This window comes from Zonotrichia leucophrys, chromosome 7, assembly GCF_028769735.1.
Source record: "Zonotrichia leucophrys gambelii isolate GWCS_2022_RI chromosome 7, RI_Zleu_2.0, whole genome shotgun sequence".
Taxonomy (NCBI): Eukaryota; Metazoa; Chordata; class Aves; order Passeriformes; family Passerellidae; genus Zonotrichia; species Zonotrichia leucophrys.
This window is the reverse complement of record NC_088177.1, coordinates 34,652,617-34,674,348: the sequence shown is the minus strand read 5'-3', so window position 1 is coordinate 34,674,348 and position 21,732 is coordinate 34,652,617. Positions and strand designations below refer to the sequence as shown.

General features: G+C 41.5%; 1 protein-coding gene across 6 annotated transcripts in view; it reads left to right on the top strand.

Moving 5' to 3' along the window:
* The window catches only part of SEMA5B (semaphorin 5B), a 265,987-nt gene that overhangs the window by 113,909 nt on the left and 130,346 nt on the right, over positions 1-21,732 (top strand). For all 6 annotated transcript variants that reach the window (XM_064717685.1, XM_064717686.1, XM_064717683.1 and 3 more), the window contains one exon: positions 19,749-19,954. In XM_064717685.1, the coding sequence (XP_064573755.1) occupies positions 19,801-19,954 (154 nt within the window). In that variant the 5' untranslated portion in view covers positions 19,749-19,800. The remainder of the gene's footprint in view (positions 1-19,748; positions 19,955-21,732) is intronic.

Below are 21,732 nucleotides of genomic sequence, written 5' to 3'. Positions count from 1 at the left end.
TCCCAATATCCAATCTCAACCTCCCCTGGCACAAATTCAGGCTCTTGTCTCTTGTCCTATCACTTGCAGCTTGAGAGAAGAGACCCACCCTCACTTTACCACAGCTTCCTTTCAGGTTGTATATAGAGAGCATCAAGGTCCCCCAAAGCCTCCTTTTATCCAGCCTAAAGAACCTGAATTTGCTCAACCACTCCTGGTAAAGACCTGTTCTCTAAATTAACTACTCAAGGTAGTGACCTTTGCCAAGCCCACTAATCCTGATTTCTCATAGGACCAACAGGACACCAGTTTTTTTCAGAAGGTTATCTGAACTCAGGCCTTTGGAAGAGAAGGGGAAAGAACACAAACCCATTACTTACTTAGCTTTCATTTGAATAAAAGAAGCTTTTAATTTTTTTAAAACAAGCTTTAAATCTTACACTGAAAATTGAAGCAGATGAGTGAATAGCAAAACACAGCTCAGAAATCTGTCCCTCACTGCCAGGAAAGCCTTTTGTCTGATGTGGCAAAGAAAACACAGACAATTAGTCATTTTTATGCTTTCAAAGCATTGGTTTGATGGTGCCAAACTTTTTCTGACAGATCTCATCTACTTCAGTTATCTGCCACTCCAGTTTATGAGGTTTCTAGGGCAACTGTCATCTTCATTGTGAACCACCCAGGATTCATAGAAGGCTGCTTTTCCTTTAGCACTCCTAGAATTCAGTAGCTCTCTTTTTAAAATCACAGAAAATTATTATTTTCTATGAGCACAGGCAAATGATTTCTTGTTTTGGATTTTTGCAAGCCTGGTGGCTAGGAAGGCACCATCTTTCTCCTCTGTCAAGTGTCATCATAGGCAAGGAGTCTTGGCCATGAATATTGTTGTAACTCTCTTGAACTTTTTTGGGAGGAACATTAGCTCCATTGCTCTGGAAAAAATGTAATTGTCTGAGCCTGGGAGCTGGGCTCATCTGAGGAAAAAGAGAGGTGAAGAAAAAGGCAGGGAAATAAAGAGTTCTGAACTGGGACTGCAGAGAGGGGGAGTTTCTGCAGAGTGTTTGTGAAATTGCTTCTATCAAAGACTCAGTGCATCTGTGTAAGATGATATGGGATTATTTGTATTGGTAGTACCCAGTCCTAAAAGGACAGGAGCTCATTTCCTGGCTGAAAGAGAGGGGAGCCTTTGCTCTGTAAACCCACAGGCTGGGGGGAGTTCAATAGGATACTGTGGTTTTGGAATGCTTGTTCAAATATGTTTATTCTGTGAAATGGGAAAACCATTAATCATGCTACCTGGAAGAAATGAATAATCTGATTTGTCTGAAATTCTATTTTTTTGGGGGGAAAATGTGTATACGTGCTATGATAATTAACTATGTTTGTCTCTAAAGTCAGTCTCTGTTCTTAAAACACTTTCTTGTGAAATGAGATCATTTTATCATTCCAGGTAAGATGGATTGGTAGTGATAAGGAGAGATGTAAGGAAGCTGCACCACAGCTGGGTGCAGTCCAGACATGAGGCATGGAGTTCCATTGATGTATTCACAGAGACATTCTCCTGTGTGTTAATTTTGTGTTCCAGTGGTGCCTGGGAGCTCTTTGACAGCAGTTTTAGGCTGGATGTTGTGTATTTGGAAAGCATCTAGCATGTTGGTGGCAGCTATTGAGGAAGGAGTATTCTTCACTGCCCATTGGTATCATTCTTCCTGCACTGTGCAGAGGCAGCAGCCGAACAGCATTGATCATTCAGGTCTCAGTTTCCAGGCCAGAATGTAACAAAGGGGCCTTGCTGGCTCAAGAGCTCGCTAAGGATAAATGGCTACAATGCTTTTCACCAGACCTTCCCTATGAGGGGGTAGAGGGGCAAGGAAATGCAGTTTGCTATTGAAAATAATTGATAAAGTTGCTTGCTGTTCCAGCTGGAGCCGGTTTGCTGACACCATCCACCCCAGCCACTAATGCTTCCCACTTCCCTGATGAGTGGCCATTTTCTACTGCTGGCTTGGTGTAAGAATATAATGAATAGGATTTTTTATTTATTAGCTGTGTTAATGTGGCACACAGGAGCTGCATTACGTTGGGCACGGTACAAACACATTTATTTAGACTTGTGTGAAAATTACTAATGAGAGAAGATGGCTGGCCAAAGCTCTAGGCGTTCTGACACCTCTGAATAAAACAATGACATCCCAACAATGTTTAAAGTGATGATTCCAGCAGAAACTCAGCCAGCTGCTTCCAGAAACTCATACAGAATAACATTAGCTTCTCTAAACACTCTAAAAAACAGAAGAGTTCACAAATGTTAGGAGATGGTCTTTACCCTGAGGTGTTTACAGTCCAGAGCCTCCATCCTTCAGAGAAGTGTCTGCTTATTTGGTGCATCCAGGGAGAAGTGTTGATACTTGCCTTCTTTAAAATTGTGCATGGGTCAAGATGGTCAAGACAGAGAGTAAAGGGGAGAATTAAGGAAAACTATTACTTGCTTTAAAAGAAAGAAAAAATGGAGACTTGGAGCTGAAAGGACTTGCCTGAGGCTACAGAGAGAGTCGGTGGCAGAACCCAGAATAGAAGCCAGATGTTCCAAGTCTGTAGCAATATGACTTAGCCAGATTTTAACAGAAAGATGTTTTCCTTCAAAGTCTGTTTTCATCTTTCTTTTGAATTATTTTATTTTATTTTATTTTATTTTACTTTATTATTTTATATCTAAAGGGTAGTGAGGGGAATTTCAAATAAAAATAATACACTGAGGAATCTGAGGTTTGGGATGTTTGGTACGATTCTGATTTACCATGAGCAAGAAGAGCAGCTCTGATGCTAATTCTTAGGTAGGAACTTCAAAGATTGCAAGAGTCTATAAATATTTGCTTTATTTGCAGTGAAGAGTACAGGAAGTTCTGAGTTAGCCTAATTTAGGCTCCAATATAGACTATTTATGTACTACCTCCTGGGACCCCCTCTGATTACTGAAAGAATGACCTTATTGGAAACCAACAAGTAGGTCTGCAGTTAATTATAAAGGGTTCAGAGCCTGCTGCAGAACCTAACAATGGCATTTTTGTGGATGATGTTATGTGTTTTTATTTAACTGTTCAAATCAGGAGAGCTTAAACAGATGGCACACACTCTCCTGCTCCCTGAGAGCACCTAGAGAAAGACACTGATAATAACTGAGGGAGGCCAAGCCTAACAGGTCAGGAGAAATGGCAAAGCTCAGGCTGTCTGGCCTCAGCAATTACCATCTGAAAGCAATAATGAACTGGTCAGTGGGGTCAGGAACAGGTGATGCTGGGTGGAGAGGGAGAAAGGGGGGTTTGTTTGTCTTCTGCATTTGGAAGAAGTGGTTTGGACATGTTGCCTCTTTTTAAATTTTACAATAACAACAGTGACTTAATGAAATCTAAATGTGGCTTTTGGAGAAAATCTGCTTTAGAACTTATCCAAAATAATTTCCTGAAGGAAAAAAAAAATATCAGTACAGTTCAGGATAATGTCTAAAGAGAGAAATGTAAAAAACTGACTTACAGGGCAACAAGTTTATACATGGGATGATGCTCCTCTGGGGCATCATAGAAAATGATTATACCAGATTTTGTTCATCAAGGCAAAGTAAGCTAAATCAGATACAAGGCAAAGCCCTTAGGAGGAGGAGGAACGTATTCAATTTAGTGAGGCAACTGTGATAGTAATTAAAGCCCAGATGGAAACCTTTGAATGTGTCTGGCGTCTGTGTATCCGCTGTGTTTTTTCTGTTAACTTGACATTATAAAAGGAGCACCCAAAGAATAAAGAGATGGTGTTTGAAATTTCATCAGTCAAACACTGTCCCAAATTTGATTTATTGTAAACAATCTGCAAAAATTGCTTTGGGTATATATGATACAGGCAGGGAGTTTTCTCAAGTGGTAATTCACAAAGAGAGAAATTGTACATTATTTCTAGATTTGTCTTTGCTGAAATGCAGTCAGGATTAATTACACCATTTGCCAGCTCTACTGCGAACCCCTTATATTTCGGACATATGGATAGAATTTTATTCTGCTGTTATATATTCTCTCTGAAGCAGACTGCTATGCTGGTTACTTTATAAGCAGATACACTCCAAGATTTCAGTAAAAAACCTATACAATTAAAAGAAAGTAAAAATCAGGAGTTAAAAAGGGAATCATTGTCCTACTTTTTTTCCTGTAATACACAAGCCAGGAGCAAAGGATGGTACAGTATGGAAACACTGCTACAGGGTTAGCAAAACGTGAGGAGTGATTTGCTATTCCTGCTGAATGGAGGGCTGGGGGCGGCTGTAACTCTGCCTGGGCTGTCGCACGCACTGGGAGCCTCGAGTGTCTCCTGCCTTGTGTTTGAGTCATTACTTTATCTGGAGCAGACAGACTGCTTGCACTCCCAAATCCTCCAGCATATGCACTACTTGGTGCCTAGTACAGGCATGGATGTGCTGCTGAGATTTACTACTGGCCCTGAGTGAGTGGAGAGCTGCAGCCCCTGCCCAAGTCTGCCCGGTTTGACAGGCCAGGCTCAGCATCCCAGGCTGGCCTCAAGAGCATGGAGGAAGAGCTTGGTGTTCGCAGCAAGGCAAGTATAGAAAAAAACAAGGAGGGGGGAGGGAAGATGCTCCTCTTCAAGTGTGATAAATCACTTTTCCCCTTATCATCTGTAAGCACATATGTAGGGACTTGTGAAGCAGTCTGTTACCCCCCTCAACAGTTTATTGGCATGTTGTGATGTTGCAGTTCCAGGCAGAGCTGTAGTTAAGTGTGTATAATTGGTGGCAATATTAATGGTCTTTAATGATATTCACTCAAGGCAGAGGTGTTTTCCCTTGGTTTTCATTACCTTTATGCTGATAATGGCTTATATCCTTTGTACTAAATCAATGTTGCCAAAATCCTCCTGGTGGTTTTCACTTAAAAAAGTATCTCTGTGTGAGCATATTCCCCCCACATACACTGTCAGTCTTCATTATCTTTTTTTTTTCTTTTTTTTACGGCAGTACATGGAGCCTCTTTTGCAGTCTATATCCTGAAATAACAACAAAAAATCCAATTTCTTAAAAATGAGGTTTGCTGTTAATGGAGAATTTTTGAGGAGCTCTGTTCCTAATCCACCTGCTCTGTGGCTTCTGAATTCCCTGCAAGTGGTTCACTGCTCATTGATGAGAAACCAAAACCCTGAGTCCCACAACTCATGAATTTGAGACAGATTAAATTTTCAGATCTAATTTTATTTTAATCTTTATTTTACCTCCAAATTTAATATTACAGGGCCTCACAAGTGACTGTCTATGGAAGGTATTTTTTTTACATGAGTCAGGACAGCACCTATAACCTTGGAAGTGGAGTCTCTGTTCATGGGCTCTGTGATCAATCCTCCAGAAAGGGATGAGAAATTTGCAAGTTGATAAAAGACTTATGTGGAGTGCAAAAGAGGAGCCTATTCCTGTTCACCTTTTCAATCAGCTCTTCACTTCTCATCCTCTGACTTTGTTTAAAGACAAACTAATTGTAATTTAAAAAAGAAAAGAAACAATGGCCTTTTTTTTATTCCCTACAACCAACATCTTCTAGAGTTTATAAGACCACAGGTTATATTTATGGGTCTTATATTTCCAAAGGGGGTCTGTGATGCTTTTGTCTGCAATATCATTGCCACCATGGGACTGAGGTCTGAATCTTACATCAGTGTACATAAGAGGAGGCTTGAGAGATTTATAATGGGAAAATGCTGACAGCTCCATAATTTACTGCAGGGCTAACAGCAGCACTGTAGCTCCCGACAGCTCTAAACCCTTGTTCTGTGGGATGGTTTGTTTCTAATACACTCCCTTTGCTGGATCTTCCCCCACCCTCTCTCTGGATGAATGGGCCTAGGCCTGTGAATATCTATATTGCTGCATTTTCCTTTGGTATTTTAACAGCCTTTCACTTTTAGGATTTCCCATTGTTGGAATTTGTAAAAGATTTCAGGAACTTCTCAGCAGAAAGGCTTTTTCATATAATTTGCCTTTTTTCTTGTTGTTCTTTCTTCAGCCTGGAGTATCTTACATATTCATTGTTGCACCGGATACTCCAGCAGCAGCTTTACATTTTCAAGCCCTGGTACTTTGCTGTGTCCAAAAAATGGGTAGACACCGAACAATACCTACTTTTTAACTTATTTGAGTAGAATGCTGTGCATCTGCATAATGGTTTCACACAGAAAGTGCTTTATCTTCATGAGTTAGTGAGTCAGTTTAGGGGTATTCTATTGGCAAAAGCTTTCAGAGAAATTATGCATGGTAAATTAATGAAGGCCGTCTGAGGTATTATTGTGTGTGAATGCACATGCCATTAGAATCAATGGCTGGCTGAAAAAAGTTAACGGTCATTAAGGGGCTGTGAAAAAGGCCAGTGGACACAGATTTACTCTCTTGCAGGGCTCTGGTTGGGTTAGGTGAAGACAGAGATTGCTATTTGCCTCCAGGCCACAGGACAGCCCAGGCTTTGTGCTTTCCTATCCCCATTTCTCTTGGGTCCTGTCAGTGGCAGATTTAAGAGAGACTGCAATAGCCTGTCTTCTGAAGAGGTAGAGACCATCTTCTCAGCAGGTAAAGACCTTTGCATGACTTTTCCTTAGTTTACAAGTGGTTGGTAACAGAAAGTCCAAGTGGTTGAGCTTGAAATGGCTTAAAACAGTGTCTCAGTCATGGTGTGAAATGGAGAGCTTGCCAAAGAGAAGGTTCTGTTGGTTTTGGTTGATGCCACCCTATCTGATGGTGAGTCTTTAAAATATTGCTCACTCGAGTTGTGGGATATTGCCTGCAATCAGACAGGAAGAAAAGAGCACTGCAGCAGATCTGCCCATTAGCCAATGGTATGGGAAATGCTGAATGCCAACTGGAGATTAGGCAACTGTGTGCCACTCCAGGCAATACAGCCAGGAATTTGTCATAATTGAGCATAAGTGACGCAAAGTGGTTTTCCTGGGCACTTGTATTCTCCTGGGCTGTGTCCTTTCCCTTGAGCAATGTAGATTTTTTTTTCCTGCATTGTATTTTGAATGCAGTGATTTTGACTGAAATAAAATCCATGGAGAAAATTAATGATTTGATATCTTCTTGCGGCTGCCAAAAGAAATGTAAAAGAGTCTTTGATCTGGTGGCTTTAAAAAAGCGAGCTGGACCAGTTACTGACACTTACTGACCTAAGTGATAAAGTGACTGTGTCGAAGTTTAATTAGTCTTGATCAAGATACTTTTTTAAGATTCAGAACTAGTGGCCTATTGGAGAAGTAAGGCTTCTAGTTGTCATTTATGTCACAACATGTCCTTTTATCATACTTTCTGTGTCTCCAGCAGAAACAGTTTTTATTATAAAGGAAAAGAGAAATGGTTCATTTGATGGGGATTAGCACAGACAAGCTTACTAATATTTGAAGGCAATTTCTCTGCCTTACCTTTTTCCCTATTTCATATACCACAGAGATTACCTCAGACTGCTGTTGTTAGTCACTGTTATTTATATAAAGATATGTAATGCATTTGTGCTTGAGGGGTCGTCTGTAACGAGGTATGCAATTTCAGACTGTAGAGACTGGCAGGAATTACTGTGAAGGATTGCTTTGCGGTGACAGCTTTATCCTGCCTGTAATGTGTCATTGCGTGTGACTCTCAATTAATCACGCAATAACAAAACATTGCGTCTGGCGACAATGGTGTGTCCATTAATATCGAGAGGTAAGGCTCAGCTTTATGAACACAAATGCTGTCCCCTGCCCACTCGTGCACTTTAATCAGCGAGTCTCAGCCCAGAAGGAACATTTTTCTCTTCTCCTCTCCCCCATCATCCTCTATTGCAATCTATTAAGCTGCAATCCATAACGTCTCATGTCTCTGTAATGGCCTGATGGCGTGTGGTGTTAAATGATTGCATGAGTTTGACTTTGTCTCGCTCCGCCTTGACCTTGGTGTCTTCAGTGGCTTCCCCTCTCTCGTTTTCAAATCGGGAATGGGGAGTTGGAAGAGAAAATGGAAGAGTGACAGAATGGAGATACTACAAAGGAAATTTGATGTTGTTCTTTGAGGAGATGGGGGAGACAAGAGGTAAGAGGAACCATTGCTGGGAGATGAAAATGCAATGATTTGCAAATTTGCGTGAGAAAAGCTATCATGCTTTTGAGCATAACCTGTTCCACAGACTGAAGCCTGCCACGTGCAGGACCTCATTGGTAAGCAGAGTGGAAACCTTGCAGTAATTCTTCCCCTTGTTTGTTCTGCCATTTATAATATGATTGCTAAGTCATATATCAATTTAAGTAAAATCCCCAAATCTCGTTGTGTTTTACAGCTGTATTTATATCCTGAACAGAAACATAAAGAGGCACCTGGGTGTTCTGTGCTTGGGCTACAGAGAAAGATGCCCTGATCCCAGCCACCAAGTGTGAATCCCTGTTATTACATCCAGCCAGGTTTAGACATAGATTCTCACTCCCTTGATAGCCTTAGTTTGTTTTCGTTCAGTTGATTTATTTTGAGTTGGCATTGAGGTTTTACATCCTGTGCAACATAAATAGGAAGTCTGGTAGTAATTAGTGTCAATGCTTTTGGTTTTTTTGCAAAGAAAACTAATTTTTCAAAAGTGCTTGGCAGGACAGTCTCAGAAGAATCTCCTGAGCATCCTCAGTCTGGTTTACACCAAAGCATTGTCATGTTACATGCAACAGAGGAAATTAATTATTGTATCTCTTCCCATGGGTTAATACTGTTCGTGAATTTGTGACACATTTGACTGGTAGCATTGAAAAGTGCACAGTGAAAGAGGCATTTGAATTTTGACAGTGGTGTGTCGGGTGCATTGCAGTACTTTCACTTTTTGTAAATAAAAACAAAAAGCCTTTGGGATTCTTAGCAATAAAAAGGTTTGTAGCTCCTTGGGGAATTCTTCATGGTCTGAATTGCTGAATCTCCCCATTGTCTCTGAATTATCAGCCAGACAATAAAAAAATAGTTAATCCAGGGTTTATGTCAAACATGGTTATTCTGGAGTAAATGCAGTATTATACCAGCACCATACAAAGTTCCTTCTCCCTCTGGGCAATGTGACTTCTGCCAGTTAGCAAGAGCATTGGTTTTGGTTCTTTAATTAAGTCTAACCCCATCTCCCCTGCTGTATGAGCAGTGGATCTGACAAGATGCTGAACTTGCTAAACTATATAAAATAAAAGCACCTGCCCTCACAAGAAATTGAGGGCACTCAATAGTGCAGAAGGTGTGCTCCTTGGTGATCCCTGGCAGATACAATCCAGCACAGCTTCATAAAGCCATTTGCTGCCAGGTGTGGGGCTGCATATTTGCATCAAGCTTTTCCGTCAGGTGAATGCTGTTAGTTCATGTTTAGGAGCCAAGCACACACAGGGGAGACCTCCAAGAAGGAGAGTTTGTAATCAATTTCTCAATCCCAAATTATTTTTCCAGGGTCCCCACAGTATGGTGTTTGAGTAACAGAATAATTTCCTAGCTATTAAGTGCCTGAAAATCAGCAGTAATTAACTTAGCACAAGTTCTTCTCTTCCTCTCCCTCCTCTTTGCACAAAAAAACAAACAAACCCCCTTTCTCAGCAGAGGAAATGCAGATGGAAGCAGTCTCTCCTGCCTTAGTGCAGTCATGTACAGATTACATCTTTTTCCCCCTTTTGGTTCTGTGAATAACATAATTGCTTTGTTATCCCTCAGGGGATTTGTAATATTAACATTGGTTAATGACATTAATTCAAGTTTTTACCATTAATAAAATGGCATTGCTTAAAATTAAGCATTACATTTCAATTAGTAGTCCATCAAAGACTTTAATAGTCTGGAGCATTAAAGTGATATTTTTTTAAATTTCTTATTAATTTTTTATTGTATCATGCTAATTTCCAAAGAGTGATTGAAAGCCCAGCTGATCCAATGAACGACCCTATCTGCCATGTTTCTTGAAGGAACTTCTTTCTTTTATGACATTATGCAAAAAGGTCACATTTCCACAAAGCAGGAATCTGTTTCAGTCACCTCCTGAATTCATTATCTTCCTTTTTACTTTTTAACATGAGGCACATGATATACAGGCACCCCAGGTGGACATGTTTAAATTAATCTAGTAATAATTGATTCAGAAGAGATTTGGAGGACAGAATTTGCATAAAAGCCATAATGAGAGCAACTCCTCCAAGGCCAGACTGAACAGCTAAGTCCCTGAATAACTTACATCTCCTAAACTAATTTGGTTATATATGCAGGAATGAAGGTGTGGGGGCTGGAGCACCATGTGATTGGAATTCATTACAAATAATTCATCTTCTCTAGGAAGGCTGGCCTCAGAGTGTATTAAAATTATATCAGCTCCCAAATGCTTGCTCAGACCCTGCCTCTGGAAGATGATGACGAAGTTTCTGTCTGAGGGATTGTTTGGGTATTTTAAAGCATTTCTGAGGCTAAGAGCTGACACCCCAGGGCTGGGGTGTCCTCTGGCAGGCTGCTTCTCCTGCCTGGTGGGAAGATATTCAGATACTCAATCTTGGCTGGACATCTGATGGTCAAAAACATAAGTGCAGAGGAGGATCCCAGCTTTCAGTCTCAGATATTCTTCCCTTCAGTTCCAGAATGGAATTTCTTAGCTAAGTTGTAGATCATTGGATTTGCATTAAATCCTGGATCACTGTGATGTCTTTGGGAATTTAGGGAGTCCCGCTGCAGGATGAGGACTCTGTACTGTTTAGTTAAAGTAAATCTGCAGACAGAGAAAATTACAACTGTTCAGTCCATTAAAAGAAAGCAGCCAAGGCCTTTTTGAAGGTCAGCTGTCCTGCTTGACTTTGCCTTTGCCTAAATACTGTTTTAGAGAAAAGCTCTAAAAGGATGTCTCCGTGACCCAGCATAGTAATGCCTGTGCTCTGAGGCTGGTGAGCTTCAGTTAGCAGGTAACACAGTACCATGCTCCGGGTATCAGAGAAATTACATAGCATGTGTGGAAGAAGGGGGAAATTCAGCTCTGTCTTTTCAGAAACTGTTGATCATCATTTATTTTTCATGGGAAAATTGATGTCACTGTTGTTTTCAGCAGATAAGGAATCAGTCCCATTTTGTTTATACACAGCAGTCGGTAATACTCTGTCATTTGTGAGCTGTGTATGTTCAGTGCTGCCCTGCAGCCAAGAGGGTCTGGGAAGAGCAGATCCTGCTTTTCAGAGTCCCAAACACAGTGCAAGAGTTGGGGCAGACCAAGGCAGCCCTGCTGCTCCAGTGAGGGGAACAGTTAACAGAGCTCAACTGGTACCTGCTCTTGTAAGAGGTATGAGAAGAGCTGAGCACGGCAGGAGAAAAAAAGACTCTGGCTGACAATTATTGTTTCGTCTGTTCACATTTGGGGCATATAGAGGCTGGCTGAATGCTTTCTAGCCAAAGGTTTCTGTATGATAAATGATGCTGTGCTGTGCCAAAAAGACAATGCAGCAAAATATATTCTTGTTTCCAAACAGGCTGAAATTTGGAGTTGTGCTACAGGGATGCTTTATGCTTCTTCTCCTAGAGTTAAAATTAAACCATGAGTATGTGTTATGTGGCACTGGGTAATCACAAATCTTGACAAAACAAACAAGCTCTGGTTTCTCTCTCCTGCATGGGCAAGCATGAAAAGAAAAAGTTCTTCTCATTCTGTTTTTCCAACATAGCAGTGGAGGAAGGAGCTGCAGGGAGGGATGAGTTGGGTTTGCAATGTGCAACAATTGCCTTTGACTCTGGCATGTGGGGCTGTGTCAGTGATGCAAGAGGATTTGCTGGATGGAGTAGAAGGAAGAGGATGGCAGAAGCTGGAGGTAGTGTCAGAGGCTTTAACAGGAAAAACAAACCTCTGGAAAAGGCCAGCCCATATGTTATGGCTGACTCTCAGGCGGGAGGTTTGTTGATGTGATGATTTCATGGCTTGGTGTTTGTCTTCTGGACACTTGAATTGTGGGATTGCTTTAGGTCAGAGGAAAATTAAGGGGTTTGTTGTTTTTGTGTGTGTTTTTTTTTTTTTTTAATTTCTGCTTTCTGTTGTTTTCCCAGGTCTGTGGACACAGGGGCACCACAGTGCTACATAGTTTATCAGGATTGCTTATCTGCAGGGCACAATCTGGGGATTGTACTTGTCCACAGATTGCTGTCACAGTGTTGAAGAGAGAAACTTTGTGAGTCACTAACCTATATCAGGTCTAATATAATTTGAAACTATTGTCACCAACTTCCTTACTAAGCATCCCAAGGGATGTCTGCAAAAGACCCTATAATTAGAGTTGAATAAAAAAATTGTGTCAGTAAAACATTGGTTAATACTTTAGTAAGACAAAAAATTCAATAGCATTTATGGTTTTCATATTAAACTGTGAGACAAAAGATAAGCCCATACCAAAAGCATTTTGAAAAGTCAAGAGGGATTAATTCTTCTTTCTGTCTCTGTCTAAAACTGTCTGCAGATACTAGTGACTGAGTGACAAATCTGTGTCCTGCCTCAGTTTCCAGCATTGTGTCCTCACAGCTGCAGTGGGGAGGTCTGTGAGCAGGAGCACCACGTGTCTGGAAATCACTGCAAATAGAGGATTGTCTCCAGGCTGTCAAGTACAAGAGTGTGTTGGAATGACAGTGGCTGTGCAGTGTGGTCCTGGGGACTGTGGTTCTGCTAATTTCACATTTACAAGCCAACTACATTGTTTAGGGGAGTAACTTGAAGAAAAGCTGCTGTGTTGGTGTTTCTGTAACAGCTACAGGCTTAAGGCATCAGGCTGTGGGTTGAGTACCAAACCTCAAGCCAGAAAGAATTCTTGCAGCCAGGTGATGATTTGCAGTAAGTGTGATACTTGCAGTATGTAAGCAGCATGTCCGATACCTTGGATTTACAGCCCCCATGCAGGGGATTCCAAATCACATGTTCAGTGAGAAAGGTGACTTCACTGCAAGGGGTGCTGAGCCCTGTGCATGCTCCCCTGCTGCAGGCAGGGCCTCTGGAATAGTTATTCCTGCTATTGCTGCTGTCCCATGAGCCCTGGGACACTCTTCCTCTTTTTGGCTGAGGATCTGGAGACTTTGACAGGGAGTCAGGATCTCCTGATTCTGGAGCTAGGCTGCAGTAAATGTTGAGTCTGAGCTGCAGTTGTGCTCAGTACCATAGTGTCCAGTACATTCTGCTGTTGTGTTAGGCTGTGCCTTCATCTCCGTGTTTCGCAGATGGAACACATAAAAATAATTCCATAGCCAGTCCAGGTCTGGAAATTACCAAAAATTTGGTAATTCTTCGACAAAACTTTGGCATCTCTCAGAGAGGCCATTCTGTGAACAGTACAGAGCAGATATTTCCATCCCCCCTCTAGAGGCACTTTTCTAGAAAACAGTGGCAGCACACCACCAGGGAGATAAATGAGTGTGAGCCTTCATTGCCAAATACAATCTTTGAATAAACAGACGACTTCAGACTCCAAGGCACCTTTTCTCAAGTGCTAAATTCATACCCCAAACAAATGCTAACAAAGCCTCTCATGTCTTTATATTAAGTGTAGCCTGTAAAAAGAAGATCTAGAGCTCTCTGGGGAGCCTCTTGAAGCACTTGGGGACACACTCAATGTGTGGTCAGGTTAGCAGTACTCAGAAGCAAGTCTGAGTGTCAGCAGAGCAGGTATTTATTTATGCCCACTGGATTTGGCAGGAGCCCAGAGGTACAGTATATTTTGTGCTGTTACACAGACTTTTATTGTTGAATCAGCTTTATTTAATGGAATCTCTCTATAATAGGGTCTTGTTTTGGAGGGCTTCCTCTACAGGTGAGGAAACAGCTCTGTTTCCAGGACCTTGTAGCAGTGGACCACACTACTAAGGCCGAGTAACCAAGTGGTGGCTGATGGTTTGCTGAGGGCCCACACCAGTCCATAGAGAAGTGGCCTGACAACAACCAATTAATTTTGTGCTAAACCATTATTAAGAGTTTTGTCTCTGTTGCCCGTTCTGAATGAAAATATCCCTTTGCATTTTGTGGCCTTGGTTTTGGACCTTGACCAGTCCTGGGTGGCTTTGATCAGCAATCAGAAAGAGCCCTAGAAATAAAATGCCCCCAAGTGCACTGTCGATTTTTTGTGGAATGTAGTCCTAAGAACATCAAAGTATAGACTATTACAATTTAGCTCCACTACAGGATTCGTGAACCATGAACCAAAGAGTACATTAGGAAAAACTGATTTCTCCCTTGCAAAGAGTTACCTGAATTATTTATACAGATCTAGATAACAGAAGGGTTTCAATGAATTGACCTGTGTTGCAATATCTTGATTGTTTTATTCCTGATACAAAACCCACTATGATACTGCCAGTGGTGTCCTGCAGACTCTGTGAGGCAGGAGCTGTGAGAGGGGTCAGCATGGAGCTCAAGCTTCTGCTCTGCCACAAGACAGCAAATTGCCTGCACACACTTTTGATGCACCCTGCTGCTGAATTGCAGGGGGGTGTGAAGATAACCCTTGGATTATATGTATGAAAATGTGGATTTATCTTCCTGGGGTGTTGTGAGGGCAAGATCAGTGTGAGACTCATAGAAGATGTTGCAGTTGAGGCCATGGGAATCCCTGAACAAGGTGGGTACACACAAGCCTGGTGACAGCCAGAGCAAGGCCTTTGGCATATAAACTGCCATGAAATCCAAAGTGAGCTCACCAATTCTTCTAAAGACTGTAGGGTGATTTAATTAAAGTAAAACAAGATCTCTTCACAGATTCTCATCTCAGCCAGAGTGTGACCATTTCCATAGATTTGCCTTACAAAGTAAGTAAGTGAGAGAAGCTCAGTATCCACAAGTCCAGTCTAACAGTGCATATGAGATTTGACCTCTGGACATGAAGTGCAGCATGGCATGTTTTGGCTGTAAGAGAGATCCATGGGCACAGCTGAGGGCTGAGTGTGTGCATGTGGCCAGGGGCAGAGGGAAAAGCTGTGCTTTTTCTTCGATAGTGTGAAATGGCCCTTGGAGCCAGTTGGGTGGGATGGATTCCAGCTGGAGAGGGAGGGAAGCGTGAGGAGCATCAGATGAATAAAGGACCATAGTTTTGTTGGTCTTGGAGCTGTTTTCTAGGGCAGAGCTGCCTGTGCCAGCCTGTCATAGCCACATTTCTGAGCTGTCTTTCCTTACAATGTTTATATTTATTTCCTTTATTCTTCCAATACTTTAATGTCCACATCTTTCCATTGCACCTCTTCCCTCTGCTATCCCAGTCTAATAAAACCATAACTGTGGCAATCACAAAAGATCCTGAACAGAAGAATTAAAGCTTTTGCAGGAGGTTCCTTTTTTAGTCTTTTTTAAAGGCATGTCTTTCCTTTAAAATGAAAGATGAAGCATTTTCTTTTATCCTTTAACTTTACTGTCACATTTTATTAAGTCAAAATGATAGTTACAGTCTGAGGAAAGCAGGATATGAATTCCTGGTACAGCCATTTTTAAAGTGTGCTTTGTTTTAAAGCCCTGAAGATTGATTGAAGGTATTTTTCTTTTAGACACAAAGCTTTAGTCAAAAGGGGCCTGATCTGAGTTACCCTCTGTAAATCAGGATTAGTTCCTGTGAAATCAATGGAGTTGCAATGATACAATACGGGGTGAGTTGGAAAAGACTCATGCCCTGGCAATAAATAAGGGAGGGACTGTGGGCGATCCCCTGAACGCTGCCCTTGCGCCGGGGTGAAGCCACAAGGCAAAGCAGAATTATACCCTGTCCCTCTGGGCTGCCATGGAATGTCCTGGCTGGGAGGTGGGCAGGCAGAGGGGATTTGTGCTGACACAGGCACTGAGGGTGCAAATCTCAGCTTTGGAGGTGCTCTGAGTGTGCAGACCTCCTGCCTTTCCCAGATGGAGCAGCTCTTTGCACATCCCCTGCCACTGCCACTACAGGCAGGGAGGCCAGTGAGCTGAGATAGCCTGATTTAAGAGACAAGAGGATGGTGGCAGAAGAGGTGCTCTATAAAATACCTGACTGTGGAGCAAATGTCACCAAATCCAGTGTAGCCTGAATTTATCAACCTTCTTCCGTCAGAGGGCTGTAGGGATTCACTGGGTGGAGAGAAAAGGGGAGAAAGGTGCCCCATCACTGGCCCTTGGGGCTTTGCAGAGGCTCAGAGGACAACTTTCATGAGGGACAAGGCAGATAAACTTGGACAGATAATATTTTTGGACATTTTTATCTCTTTTTAATGTGTCTGCATTGAACCAGGGAGAAGAGTAGCCAAGGTGGTAACTTGCATCAAGATGAGCAAATAAAGAATTGAAATAATGTGTCCTGTCTGAGATTTCAGTTTAACCAGGGATTTGAGCTCTTGTCTCTCATCTGCAGTGAAACCTTGACAACTGGTTTCTTGAGCCCTAAGCCATTCTGAGCAGACAGTCTAATAAGAACAGCTCTTTTTATAGCATTTAACTGTATCTAAATGGCTTAAGGCCAGGGCAAGTTCCAGCACTGCAAAGCACCACTACTCCGGGCTGTGCTTGGGATGTGCAGGGTTTTAGCAGTCTGGATGGAGACTGGCCCTAAGCACTGATCATACTCCAGGCTTCATAGGGAAAATCTGCAGCTTGGGCAAAATGGGAGGCTTGGGTTTGGCCACCTCCAGGAAAATGAAAACATTTCATTTCATTAAAACACTTCATAACTGCTGGACTCTCCCAGGCAGTTACGAGCTTGCTTTTGGCATACAGCTGACCTGTGCTTGCACATGGCACTGCTTCATATTAGGACTGTGGGGTTCTCTTTGGAAATGAATTTGCTGCAGCTGGGAATAACCAAGTTAGAGTCTTAAAATACTGAGAAAAAGTGAACAAGGAAGCCTGGGAAAGGACAGGTTGAAGGACTAAGATTTTTCAGTGTTATCCACTGTCTCAATATTGTTCAGCTCAAGGGCTCTGACTTCTGTTGCCCTTGATCAAGCTGGCATTTCCCACTGACTCTGACTCCAGTTACACACCAGCTCAGGGCTGCACATGACACTGGTTTTCCTCAACTTTCCAGCACACAAATGCTCCACACATCTGATGAATGCAATTGGATGTAGGAGGTACAGAACACAGTGAAGGATATGAGTTTTTTACATGTTCCTTTTTCACCTTGCTTTGGTCATTTATTACTTTCCGCTTCAAGTTCAAAACCATTATTTTCATGCACACTTTGGATTTCCCTATGACAATAAGGAAGAGAAGATGGAACTTTACCCCAAGTACTGGTTAAAGCTTTCTAAGGAACACTGAAGTCTCTTGGACTGTGGTAAAATCTCCCAGGGAAAGTGGCAGAAATCCAGATACTTGGCACATTTTACAACTAGTCCAGACAAAACACTAGTAAATGTACTCTGCTTTGGCACAGAATAGGCTGTGGGATGCTATGAAGCTTCCCTGTATGCAACTTTTTATAATTTCATGACCATAATGAGTGTGAAACTTGAATTTACTCATCTGCTGATTGCACATGAGCATAGGACCCTATCATGTGTCTTTGTTTTAAGATTTTTTTTCACCTAGCTTGAGATCATTGTTTGGATGATTAGTACATGAAAATGGCCATATTGGCTCAGACTAGAAGTCTATCTAGTTTAGTACCTTCTTTCTAGGATTAGCCAGTAATGGCTGCCCTGGGAGTAGTAGAGCGTGCATAAAGTGAGATTTCTATGACTGTCTTTTCCAGTTTCCAGCAAGGATATCTGACAATGAAAAAGTTCTTTTTGCCTTTTGTGCATTTCCCACAACAACCATCTCCTATCTCAGGAAAGTTTGGCTTTGACTTTAAGTGTATCTGAAAGCTATACAAAATGCATCTCCCTGGCCTTCACATCTCTGCGCTGTGCTTCATTTCTGGATTTTTACTGGAAAAAAAAGGATCATTTAATCCAGTGGTTGAAAATATAATGTGAAGCTTCATCATCAATAATTTTTATTACAGTGTGGCTCATACAACATGTCCATCATGTGAGGTGCCACAGTACTCAGTGGCGTACACCCTGCAGTATGCTTGTGCTTGATGCTGTGCTGGCCTTAGCTCTAAATGATTTCACATCTCTTCCTTCTGCCAGTCCCATTTCTTAATTTAACATTATATTTGCTATGTTTTTCAAAACAGTCACCCTCTGTAGTAAAGTGCTGTAGAACCTCTTTTGGAGAGCTGGAAAGGGATTTTATATATCACTGCATAAAATCTGCATGTATATGGGGATGGAAAAAATGTGAAATGTTGTAATGTCTCACTCACACTGGTTGGGAAACCAAGTCCCGAGAACTACCCCGAGCCCTGAATGCCAATGCTATTTTCAGTCAGAGGTATGGAGCTGCTGCTGAGGACGTGCAGAATGGATGCACTGGCAACTCATCTTTATGCATGTTTAAAATCACAGAGAAATACAGTTAAGACTAAAACACAAGATCCATTTTTTCAAACCAACTGTCTCCCATTTCTGGTGTAAGCAGTCCCTTATTGCTCTTGTGATGCCTGAAGACCTTTAAAAGTTTCTTCCAACTCCTTGATGTCACAATATTGTCCTCTATATTGGAGTTTGCTCCAAGCCACAATCCTGTCATTGCGCATCAGTGCCTCATGTTACCTGCCATCAGCCTGCCCATTTTGGGTCACTGAAAGTGTTTTAGAGACTCCAAACAAAAATATAGAGGTATCAGATACTGCAGGTGTTGACTCTTACACTAATTTTATGAATAACATCTTCAGGAATTGAAAATCTCATTATGTGTGAATTTGATTAGAATTAGCTTTATCGCTAGGTAAGATTTAAAGGTAGAAGACTCTATTTATTTGAAAACATGTGCTTGCAATAGTTGAACAAAGTCACATAGGAAAATATACTGTGCACATCACTAAGATTAAATTTAGCAATGCAGATTTTCTTAAGCTGCAGCATCATCTTGGGGAACTTGTGGCATGGGTTTATTAATCCTCCATCCTCTGCCTCAGGCCTGGTAGGCCTGGGAGAATTTTTAGAGCTGTGCCTTTACTGCTACTGTTGTTAAAAATGCTCACGTAGAAAAGGCATGACTTTCCTCGCTCCTCACCTGAGAGTGGATGCTCCTCCTCTTGAGCTGTGCCTCAGCTCTTGTATAGACTGGGAGCTATAGCATCCCATAATAATGAAGGCAATCAACTCACTTCTCACCATTTTCCCCTTCAGATTATTCTTACTTTTATGTTACCTCAATTAGAACTTTCCTGGCAAGACCTTTATACTGGCTTGTTTTGTTTCAAGACACTCAAAGCAGAATGAATCACATGTTAGAACACAGTTTTCATGGTGACTGATGTTGGCCTTTTCTTAGCAATTTCTTGAATTTAGCATGGAATTTACTATGGACACATTTTGAAATTGAGGAGGGAGTTGTCCACACTGGGGGAAACATTTACACCTGGGATAGCTGAAATTTCATGTTGTTGGTGCCAGCCATTGCACACCAGGTGCTTTATAAGACACACACCCCCAGGGTACACAGAGATAGGTGTTTAGGGAGCTGTGCACTTCCCTTCTTTATGGTTGTAAATTGGGGTGGGATTTTTTTATTTTTGTTGGTTTGGTTTGGTTTTTTGTGCTGTTTGTGGAATATTACCTTACATACTTAAGCACAAGTAGGGTTGGTAGGAAAGGGGAGCTCCACCCTTCCCCATGTTACACACTCTGGACTAGCATTTGCCTTTCTGAAAGTGGAACCTTTCTGAAAGAGGAATTATTTGTATTTCAGGTATTCTCCGTGGGCCTGTCTTGGAAGCTAGATCTGCAGCCGCCCTTCAGTCATGATTGTTTCAAGATTAAAGGCCATTTCCCTGTCATTGCCAAGCCTTTTTCTTCTTGCTTTTCATCTCTCAGCATCACAGAATGCACCTGAATACACTGAAGCTGAACATCAGCAATGTGTTAGGAAAGAACACCCCACAATTGCTTTTGAAGGTAAGAGCTTCTGTTCCTGTTCCAGATTCCAATTGGATGATCCATTTAGGTTTAGTCTGTGCTGTTTTTTCTTACAACTCTGATCCACAGGCCAGGGGAAGTGGCCTGACGAATCCTTTTCTCTTTGATGCTTTACAGTGTTTTAATTCTGAGGTTTCACAGCAGTCACTTAATCCAGGCCATTTTGGGACTACTGGTCTAAGAATCTCAATTTTCTACTCTGTTACAGGCTCCCTGTAATCTTGTGCCATGCTGAAACTGTGTTTCAGTTTCCTTTTCTCTAACTGGTTTCAGTAATGCCTCACCTGGCTTGCTGGAGCCAGACACTTAATAAGTGAAATGTGATAGAGAATTTGGACACGCTTGAATGCAAGAGAAATGAGTTGATTTAAAATTGCTGGGAGTGGCTGTGCTTTTGTTTGTAGCATTCCTGGTTTGGTTTGGTTTTGTTATGTATTTGTCACCTGGACTAGTAGTTTTTCTGTCCTTCATCTGAGCATTTAACTTGAATGTGAGAGGGAGCCTTTGTGTTGCAATGGCCAATTCTTTTCCTGTTCTTTTGAAGCGTGGGACTTCTCTTGTCCTTATCCACTCAGATTTTCCAGGAACGTTCATGTCATGTACACCTCAATTGTTGTCTGGATAATCTGTCCACTTATCCACAGCTAGATTTTTATATTGGTACCACTATTATTTGAAAATTCACTCCAGACTAGTGTGTTCAACTCAGTGTGCCAGCATCAGCAGCTGCTGAGTCTCCTTGCTAAAAATGGTTTCCTCCGAAATGTTGGAATATCGATTTTGGCTCCCATTTAAGACTTTGCAATGCATCTCCAGTTACATTCTTTGCTAAAGGCAATTGAGTACCTTGCAATGTGTCTCTAGTTAGGTTCTTTGCTAAAGGCAATTCAGTTGTGGTTTTGTGACCTTTGAGATAGGGTTTCCAGGAAGAAAGTAGTCAAAGGCTTCCTTGCTGACCTTTCAGGGTTCTTCTAGAGAGATTTACTATTCTTCACAGAGGAGGAAACTCTTGTCTCCTAATTTGGAAAGTTTAAGGGATTTCTTGTCTGTTTTCCATTATCCATGCCTTAAAGGTTTAACTAGATTAAAATAAATTAGCAGAATCTTTGAGCCTATATGATACAGCACTGGCTCTAACCTTGGTCTGGCAAATAAGCCTTGATTTTAGTTGCTAAATAAATCTAACCATCTGTTTTAAGTGGGGAGGGCCAAAAGGAGAAGTCCTTGCTGTTAAAAAACAATGAAATTCAATTCAGTAAATAAAAAAGTTATGAGAATATTGTAGGTACAGAAAAGAGAAAAAATCTTGCTCTCTGTATTAACCAGGAGCACCAAACTTTGAGTTTACAGACGATGTGTCTGTGCAATCCTGCATTGAGGTAAATCATTCTGCAGGGAATGTTAAAAGCCCCAGTTCCTGAAGTTGAGGAATTGGTGGGCACTCAATATGAGTGCTACTCTGCAGAATTGATGTCTGTGTAAACACACTCATAATCTGCCAGTTTGCTTTGTTTTAATACGGCATGAATATTTCACAGGAAAAAAAAAGCTGTCCTCTTCTTTCACTGTTCTTGTTTCCTTCCTTCTTTCAATGATAGAGGGCAAAAACTGGTGAGTTCATTAGAACCTGACAATTGTGCAAAAGAAAGAAAGATTTAAATTGCAGATGCATTAAGAAAATGACCGAGATTATCATTTGAGATTCTTAAACCCAAGTTAGATTCAGAGTTATGGTTTTTTCACAGCACCTGTTTCCT